Raw genomic sequence first — 10,072 nt, forward strand, 5'->3', positions numbered from 1 at the left:
TACTGATAGCTTTTACAAACTGTTACATGGCTGGCTGCGGCCAGGCGTACAATGGACAGACAAATGCATATCTTTAACATTTAGACCTTAACATTTAGTTCAGTGCAGTAAAGGGCACATACATCACAAAATAAAAATACATTTAAAAGAAAGACATTTAACACAAGATAAAAGATCATCCTAAATATCAGCCACCAAAAAACGGGCAAATTGCATCAGCTTGAGACTGCCTTGCATGGGCTCCTTCATGTTCTCAGTTCAAATAACCTGACCTGAAACCGACATCCTTGAAACTGTTTATTTTTAGTTGGATAATACCGTGTGTACTGTCTACATGAAGTCCTGGCCTAATTTGATTAAATCTGCGGGTATCTCAGGCAGCCTCCCATCTCATGGGGGTGCCACCCCATTCAGTTCCCTCAGCAGAGGCAGCAGCAGTCCTCCGTTAGAACTTCATCCAGGACATTATGTTGACGGATGGGAAACAGTCAAACTGAACAGCCCTTTCAGCAGCATCAGGCCAGGAAGGCGGAGGAATTCAACACAAGGGGCGGTGAGCTGATGATGTCCTATCTAATCATGTGACGGTGATGAGACTGTTGATTGACTGCTGCTCTGTGGGATTGATTGGTCCTGGCATCTCTGGAAACAGAGAAAACCACAGTAGCCACTTGAGAGCTTCCTCAGACCCCAATCACTTCCTCATCTTACACTGCATATAATAAGTATACGGCAGGAAAACGACACTACAAGGACTCATTCCAGCAAGCTAAGCCAGCTACACCCTGCCTGTACACATTTCATTTGTGACAAAACATTCTGGCAGATAACCTCTGTTTCCATCAGCAGGTCCTCTAGGACGAGCAGCCCACACCTGAGGGACTGACACTGTCAGAGAATCATCAATCATTCCAGGAACTCCGGAACTCATGTTTAAATGAAGCGTTGCCATGACATACGTGCCTGGGCCACTTTTGTTTTTAATTAGCCCCATGTTCTGTTCTGTTCTGTTCTGTTCTGTTCTGTTCTGTTCTGTTCTGTTCTGTTCTGTTCTGTCTCTGGTCCAGGGGCCCCAGTGGTCAGTGCCACCATCTCCTCTCCAGATTAATAACACCACATGCTAGCCTGGGGGCTAAACCTCTGTGTTTGCTCTCTCTCTCTCTCTCTCTCTCTCTCTCTCTGGCCGTCGGGGCAGTGCCAGGGTCGGAAATTAGAGCAATGTGGGGTGAGGTGAAATTAGCTACATTAAATATGAATGTATGAAATCTTGTTGTTATAAAAATTCCATAATGGAGAGAGAGCGATAGAGAGACAGAGAAAGAGTGATAAGAGAGATATTGAGAGAGGGAGGAAGACGGAAGAGAGAGAGAGAGAGAGAGAGAGAGAGAGAGAGAGAGAGAGAGAGAGGCGAGAGGGAGAGAGAGAACACGGGGAGGCCTCTGGGCAAACACTGATCTCCCATGAGTGATGACTCACTTTGCCGGGAGAGATTGGCAGCCTTGGGTGGTCAGTGCACCTTCCTGTCCATCAAAGTCTGCCCTGACAGCGCCCACTCACAGTGTCCACAGGCACTGCCAATCTGGTCGCCCAGCAGCTCGTCCACCCCAACTGCCAGCCTGCCAGCACTGTCCAAAACATCTGTCTGTCTAAACCTCTGCCACAGACTCGTGTCCAGGTCCAATCATGGCCCCCAACTGATGTGGCCTTGTGCACAAATGCCACCAATCAAAAATCATGCTTATAAAATATTTATAAATATATGTATGTGTATATACATGACATCATAACAATGAATAACAGAGTGCACCACTGCCATTCTAGTCCCACTAATCATCAGTGGACAATGACTGCCCTCTACCTTATCTGCGGTGTTTCATGTGTAGACAATGGTTGCAGCGATGTGCTCATTCTGTTGTCTGGGGTAAGAGTGCCCCTTATGGTTGATAGAGTGTACCACAGTCTTGAGCCCTTTGTATTGGGCATCTGCACATAACAAAATGCTGTAAAATCCATGAAATATCAGGATCTCCACAACACCAGCTATAATACAGTGGTCACAAATAGCTTGACTCTGATTAAAAGGCATCAGAAAGAGCTACTGTGGAGAAAACACAGTAAACAAATATAACAGCATGTCCTGGTTTGTTTGAAAAGAAAAAAAAGTAGAGCACACAGAAAGTGGAAATGATAACTTAATTATTTATATTATGTCTGCAATCAGGAGAAGCGGGGACGTATGGTGAAGCATGCCTGAGCAAATGGTGGGCCTCTTAACAGCCCGTGATGCAGTACAACAGGACCAGGAAGCAAATAGGGACAGCAAAGCGTAAAGAAGGGAGAAGTGGAACGAGGGATGTAAATAAACAGAGCTATTCTTAGATGACTGGAGCACTGACAGAAAGAAAAAAAAAGTTCTGGAGTGAAAGAGCTCCAGGATTACATCTGGATCCGTTCTAAAGTCTGCCTGTCTCAGTGGACTGATTTGGGAGAAAGAGGCTTACTGGATTTGAGAGATTTTCTTTTCCTCACTAACCCCCAGTGATATATATTTATATAAAAAAAATGAGTTCCGATGAAATATGACGATGACTAAATGCTCTACACAAACTCAACTTGGGAGTGTCATAACTGTACTAGTCGGATGTGACAACTCTAAAATTCTGTCGCACACCAATCCTAACTCTCTTTTCAACCATATTCAAGCAATTTTTGCCAATGTTTTTTTAAGCAATGCCATCAGCACAAATGCTTAATTAGTACGTTGTGAAACAGGAGATAAACAGAGAGTCTACAGGCACTCATTAGCTCATGTTACGCTTGCTCCATTTTTGCTGTGGGCAGAGGGCAATATCAATCCACAGCATCTCGCAGACAAACAGCAAGGGGGGATGTTACCTAGCACTGCACCACCGACAGCGGCAGCGGCAGCAAGAGCAGCAGCAGAAGCAGCAGCAGCCCAGATGAGGTTAGTGTGGCAGAAGAGGCCTGCCGTGACAGGAGCCGTATTGACGGGCTGTCAACAGGTCCCAGGGGCGTGGCACGAGGCAGAGAGACAGATGGCCTGTTGACGGGGCCAAGGGCGTGGCGTCAGCCGAGGTGATTGATAGGCTGTTGAGAGCCCATGGAGGCGGAGCAGGGGAAGCAGATCGATGCTCTGGGACTGACCACTGTAATGTGTGAATTCATGTAGGTGAGCGCACATTAACAAACACAAACACGTGCCAGAGACACACAAATACACACATATCAACAGGAACCAAACACACACATAAAACATGAACACAAAGAGACCTACACACAAACACACAAACACACAAATGCACATCAACAGGCACAAAACACACACATAAAACATGAACACAGAGGGACCTACACACACACACACACACACACACACACACACACACACACACACACACACACACACACACACACACACACACAAAAACTCTCTCTCCTATTATAAGTCACCTGTCTGTGTTTTTTGTTTGCTTTCCTTAACTGATGATTTACAGAATGGGGGAAAAAAACCTTAATGCTAAGAACAACTCCCAGCCCAAAGCTTTCACAGATTGATTGATGCTTTCAAAATCAGTTTCCACAAATAGAGAAATAACCCAGAGAGCGTGATGTATGGAGTCATCGCCAGGGCTTGGCAGTGAGAGAGAGAACATGCTCTGTGTCATCCACCGACGGCAATCTGTGCTTGCAGGAGGCAAATCAACAGTGCATAGTGGGCCCTGCGTCGCCTCGCCCCTTCAACCTTTGAAACCATGGCAACCAAGAGGGAGAGACCCTGCCGCGATGGTGGCAGCTGTCGACGCGTCATCTCCATTTCGGCTCTACACGCAGACACACCTTTTAGCGTGTGCTGCCGTGCGCGCCGCTCAGGAAGTGGAGTGATGTTGGTGCATGTGTTGAAACGCTGGACACCTGTCCTTCATCAGTGATGTTTGTTGTTCTGGCTCTTGCTTACAATGAATGTGGAACACATGGTTTGTGCAGTAGTTTGACATACAGCAATCACATATTGTGAGATTCTTGGTAGTCTGAGCTCTGTTCACGAGGACAGGTCACGGCTGTCTGTCTTGCTTGGTTTCCATTCTGTCTCCATGTCAGAAGCGTCATCTGCGCTGCAGTGTATCTGTGCGGCGGTGAAGGAGTGCAGTCAGGTGCGCTGGAGGTCTGTCAGCAAACATGTCAAAGAGGCGTTGCTTAGTGGTTGTTGTTAGTGCTGCGTCACCTCCATGCCTGTGGGCTAATGAGACGTGACTGATAAAACACCAGGCCTGTCTGCTGCGTTGGGCTTGAAGCTTGAGGAGGGTTTTCACAGGAGAAGATCAGACCTCCTCCCCATCTACCCTCCCTTCCTCATCTGTCTGACTGGAATAAGCCCACCGCTGACAGCAGTGCTCACGGTGCGCGGTTTTGCTTTGGAGAGTGACGGCAGGGCCAAAATGGCTGCCACAACACACAGAGACAGTGATGGGCTTTTCTGCTCCATGTCTTGGGGATTGGTTCAGCTGAGGCTGTGGGTTCTGACTGTGGTCCAGAGGAGATGGCTATAAGCCAAAGCACTGCGGTCTGATTGCATTATCAGCACCAGGACTGATTTGCTCTTTAAACTAACACTCGCTACTGTTGTGCAACGTTCTCACTGACTGATAGACGAGCTTAAGATGTCTGGTTTTTACAATTTGTTTTCTTAACTGCACTGTTTCGTCAAACTGTTGCTTATCTTTTTTATTATTATTATTTATTTTATTTTTGTATTTTTTTATCATTATTTCTTTCATTTATTTCCATATCTCTGTCATGCCATGCCAAGCTAATTCCGGGCATTTACATTTTTCTAGGAAATGTTTATCAATGTTGCGGAATAACCTTAAGCTGGTACAAACTAAGATGAGGGGAAGTAGTCCCCATGTTCACATTAATGTTAAAAATAAACCCTCTCTGTCTGACTCTCTCAGTCAGACACATAGATGCACATACACACAGAAAACGCACAGATACACACCCTCATTCACCCTCCGAAACAGTTAACAGTGAGTTCTGTATTTGTGTGTGTGTGAGGGTGGGACAGAGAGTGTATCTCTGTGTGTGTGTGTGTGTGTGTGTGGTTGTGTATGTGTGTGTGTGTGTGAGAGAGAGAGAGAGAGCAGAAAACAGCATGGCAGATGGGGCTTAAAAGTGTCAGCACAGGGTATCAGCTCTGTGGCATCATGTTGCCTAAATGATATATTTCACACTCATTCCTCCCAATCCTGCACACCCAATCAAGAGCAAGGCATGTCCCGCTCTTCCAATCAAGAGCAAGGCATGTCCCGCTCTCCCATTGTAATCAGATGGCAGAATTTCACAGGCCAGTCCAGACCTAATCATATCACCACATTATTTGGCCCCCTCCATATGTCTCCATTTAGACAACTATCCATTCCACCTCTGAAACCATCAATGATAACATAATGAGAACTATGCAAATCTAACATCATCCAAATATAATTGTTAGGTGATCAATCATCTGTCCAAAACAATAACAACACTGAATTGAAACCCTTGAGGGCAAGAAATAATATGAGAGTTATACCATTCATTCTATTTGCTGGTCCTCTGAGAAACCATCGGGCTCACATCATGTAGTTGTTGTGCTTGTTTCTGTATTCTAGTGGACCGCTCAAAATGACTGCTGTGATGATGATTGCTACGAAATTGGGTACAACTGCTGCTCCTCTCAGATTCACACCCCCTAGCACCACCATCATAACGGAGAAAAGGCCCTGAGAAATACAAAGAGAGATAATGGCTACTGGACATGGATACAGTCTCTCATTATGCACTACGACGGCTTAAAAGTAATTGAAGAACAAAGAAGTACACTGTATATTGTTCACGGCTGCATCTTACAAAGCTGCGGGGTTGAGGGGCGCCACAGAAAGCCTTTTCGGCCAACATCCCTTCATTGTGATGAATGGCCCCACTCACACTGGGTATGGATTTGTCATAATTAAAGTCCTAGCACAACTGCCTAGCGCACTGTGAGAGCACACGGCTCCTGCAATAAAAGCGGCAGGACCTGGACGCCATACTGGCACAGAAAACAACCTTGACGTTGTGCAGGCCAACTCTGGCCTTCTCAGTTTACCTGCTTTTAAACATGTTGGTGGCAGGCTGCCCATCTGGCTTGTCACGGTTCAGCTGAGAGGCAAGCCTTCATTACATCTGGCTGGGTAACCCAAGATGAAGTTATTAAAAAAAAAAAAAAAACACCTGTTGGCCTTTACAAAGGATACGGTGACACATCCAAATCCAAAGGGCAATTAAATAAGGGCAAGCCTCTCATGTATCAGCAGCTGACAGAGGGGCCGAACAATGCAGGCGTGTCATGATCCCCCCCCCTCCTCTGCCTACTGGAGCTGAGCACACAAGGGGAAAGTCAATACGCCGCTACCTCACAAAGAGTCAATACGCCGCCACCTCACAAAGAGTCAATACGCCGCCACCTCACAAAGAGTCAATACGCCGCCACCTCACAAAGAGTCAATACGCCGCCACCTCACAAAGCCGCTCGTGTCCACACGTGGTCCTCAAACCTTCAAAATGTCACTGTGTTGTGGGAGAGACATATCAGGCGGATTCATTAAGGTCACTCCATCAAGGTTCAAGGCAGACCCTTTCAGGTGCTATGAAAGAGCTCTGTGAGAGGGTTGACGCATCCTTTGTCAGTCAACCAAAAAACAGCAATTTCGTGTGCAGTGAGCTGTACTTTTATGACATAAAATGTGTTGACAAAACTGCAGTAAAATAGATGAAGGATGAATGTCCACTAAAGTGTCAAAACCGCAGGCATGCCATACCTTCCACAAAACAAAACAAAAACATTTCAGGACCTAGTCTGTCACGTGTTTTCTGTCCATAAACTTCATCATGCACTTCAGCCTTGTAAGTCTTCACAGAGCAGCATAATGGGAAGTTCACTTGCAAGTGTGTTCTCCTTGCAAAGGATAATTTCCATGCACTTTGAGATACACACAGGTTGCTACAATCTCCATGTCCCGTTAAAAGGTTCACATGGGCCAGTCAGACAAAACGTCTCATTTCAAAGCAAATTTCAGCAGCTACTGCTCTTACAGGGAGATGGGTTAAATTTGGAGTTCTTCTGAAGGCGCATTTAATTGGCGGGTGAAAGTACAACACGTTTCAATGCCCACAATATCAGTGGCACATCTCTTGACTTTCACTTCGCCAAATGATTGTTAGTGCCAAGTACATCAATAATTCAGCGCAATACACTCCCGCTGCCAGGTTCTGACTGCCCCTGGATAACGGGAGAGGGCAGAGTCACAGTCAGACGGGGGGGCTGTTAACGTGGCTTTGAGTGAAAGACAGACAGGCCCTCCAAAAAAAAAAAAAAAAAACTGTTTACAAACTCAACATATTGCGACACATGGTTTAAAACACTGTCTATACAACAACAGCCTATACAAATGGAAACTGCATTTAGTCATCACTGGATGAACAAGACTTTGCCTGTAAGTAACACTTTGGAATACAGAGCCTATGAGTTTTGCCATGCTGAGAGATGGCCAGAAGTAGCTGGGTAAATGTGTGGAAAAGTATAGCAGGGTTTCAGCACCATGGACAACGACATCAATTGCCGCTGGTGTCCACATCGTCTTACTATTAATCCACGGCTGATATTTTAAAAATCATATCCCACACAATTTGTTGTGCATTTATTATTTATCTCAGCCATTTCAATAGGCATCCAACTGCTTGTCATTCTTTGTTCAAATGAGTAATACCTAAACTCACAATTCGCAAGATGTACAAAGCTGGGTTACAAGGAAACCTTCTCTGGTCTACTTTCACGTCTTGGCTATGTGTGAGGGTCATTCAATTACGTCACTCACACCTCAAAATGCGAAGGTCAGACAACTCATAGACCTACTACTACTACAATGTCTATCATATATGATTGCCCTTTCGCTTGAACATTCACCAGAGCACATAGGCAAAATATAAGCAAAACAAAAAAGATCAGACATTAAATACAATGAAATCAAAGTTGATAACAAGCATGAAACACCGCTCACTTTCATTTCCATTTACACCAAGCAGAGACGCATCTATGCGGAATGTCAAGCTTTTGCTGATCTCATGGCAAAATCCCATCTCTGCAGACCAAAGACGACAAATTACCGGTTTGATAAATATACCATTATTTCGAATAGACAGGTCGACAAAGGACTGAAAGAAATTGATCCACAAGATTTTGACAGTGAGATTTGTCTTTTTTTAATCTATGAGGTAGATATATGAGCTAATTTATGAGCTTCGCTTAAATAAGCGAAGGGGTCGCGGCAGATATATCAGGTGCATAACAGGGTCAGTGAAGTTTACTACTTATTTGTTGAGGCCAGTGTTAGAGATGGTGCATTATATGAACGCTTAGAACCACTAAAGTTTTACCATGGCTTCGAGCACAACTAGCCCAACAGACTGTGATAATAAACAATGGTTCGCCGCAGTGGCATTGAACTAATTAAACTTCTGAGAAACTATCATGATATTAGAGTACAATATTTTAAGGTAAGGAGGTAGATCTTACATCTTCGTCCTCGCAGACATTTTTCTTTCGGTACTGCACGCGGAGACGACCGTCTGTTGCAGTTTCAGGGTTGTTCCCAGCTTTCTCCTCGTCGACGACCTGTCCGCCCAAAAGGTGGCTGGCCTCAGGTGGGTGCGGAAAAGATTTGTTAGTGTTGATCTTCCCCGTAAATCTCTGATAGAGCGAAGCCATAATGACTCTGGACGAAGCACTACTGCATTTCAACAGACAAGAGACTTCAGCTTTGCTATTGACTGTTTCAATATGTTCCCCTTTCTCAGCAGTAGCCTGATATTGTCCTCCCCAACTACGGCAAAGGGGTTCCAGAGAAAAAAATACGCTGAGGAAACCGAAATAGAGCAGTACAAGAAAACAAATGCTTTGTGATACCTAAATGTGTTTGACCCACCGAGAATAAGGAACTATCTTTAAAATGGTCCTAGTTTCTGTCTGCGGTCAAACAGATGTTAGAATGTTAGTTTAAGTCTGCTCTGCATTCAGAGCACGTTGTTTCTCCTCCTCTGTCCGTTGGAGAGAGAACAAGCAAATGCTCTGAAATCCACCAAGAAAAACCGAGCCGGCCCAACGGTATCAAATTCGAGAATAATCACACAAATCCCCAGTCCTCTCTAATAAAGCATTACAATACATTTGGTTTCTGGAGTTGGTGACGTCTAGCAGGCTATACAGCGCAGCCGTGTCGTGTTCCTCTGGCGACGCGTTCTGCATGAGAAGTGACCAGTAAGAGGACCTGGCACAGACTGTTATCTCGGAAACAAACCGCTACCTCAGTCATACCTCACTGATACACCCCAACGCGGGTTATTTCGAACAAAAAACTACATAAATTGATATGGCAGAGATTCTGTCTAATACAGCGAGACACTGAGCATATCTGTCAAAACAAAAAATGTGTATAGTAGTTGGATCCCTCAGCACATCTTCTCAAAAGAATGATTATCAGGTTCATAAGAAGAGCGTGAGTGCCTCTGTGCGGTAAGCCGCGATATGACAACCATGAGAGCGCTGTCTGGAGAGCTCATGTTGAACAAATATCGAGAGGTATCATTCTGTGCCCAGGCCAGCGCATTTAACATTCTTAACATATGTTCAACTTAAAACAGTCCGTGCGAGAAGCAGTGTAGTTGACTTGTTAAGTCCACACGATCATGTATTACACAAGAAAATAAACCTAAGAATGAATATTTTCGGTGACCTCCCTATAGCCAATCTAATAGGCAGTGCATCTCCTATTTACTATTTAACTCCTGGTATGGTCTAAGGAGTATTCATTTCAGACGTTTTCCTAACTCTGATATTTAACATCGATAAGCCTGTAATAATAAAGCATCCATGCGCTGTTTAAACAACATGGATAATCATGTCAAAAACACATGGTTAATATATCTTCACACAAAAAGAATAGTCAGTTATTGGTGCAACACAAGTGTGTTAAAAGAC

At 44.7% G+C, this 10,072-nt stretch overlaps 1 protein-coding gene across 1 annotated transcript in view; it reads right to left on the reverse strand.

Annotated features, from left to right (window-relative positions):
- Nucleotides 1-8,803, reverse strand: part of dpp6b (dipeptidyl-peptidase 6b) — a gene marked incomplete at both ends in the record, with an annotated part of 84,069 nt that extends 75,266 nt beyond the window's left edge. The window contains one exon of the mRNA XM_080838075.1: nt 8,612-8,803. Coding sequence (XP_080694201.1) covers nt 8,612-8,803 — 192 coding nt within the window. The remainder of the gene's footprint in view (nt 1-8,611) is intronic.
- Between the last annotated feature and the right edge of the window lie 1,269 nt (nt 8,804-10,072).

The sequence above is a fragment of the Sprattus sprattus genome (genome assembly GCF_963457725.1).
Source record: "Sprattus sprattus genome assembly, chromosome: 4".
In the NCBI taxonomy this organism is placed as follows: Eukaryota; Metazoa; Chordata; class Actinopteri; order Clupeiformes; family Clupeidae; genus Sprattus; species Sprattus sprattus.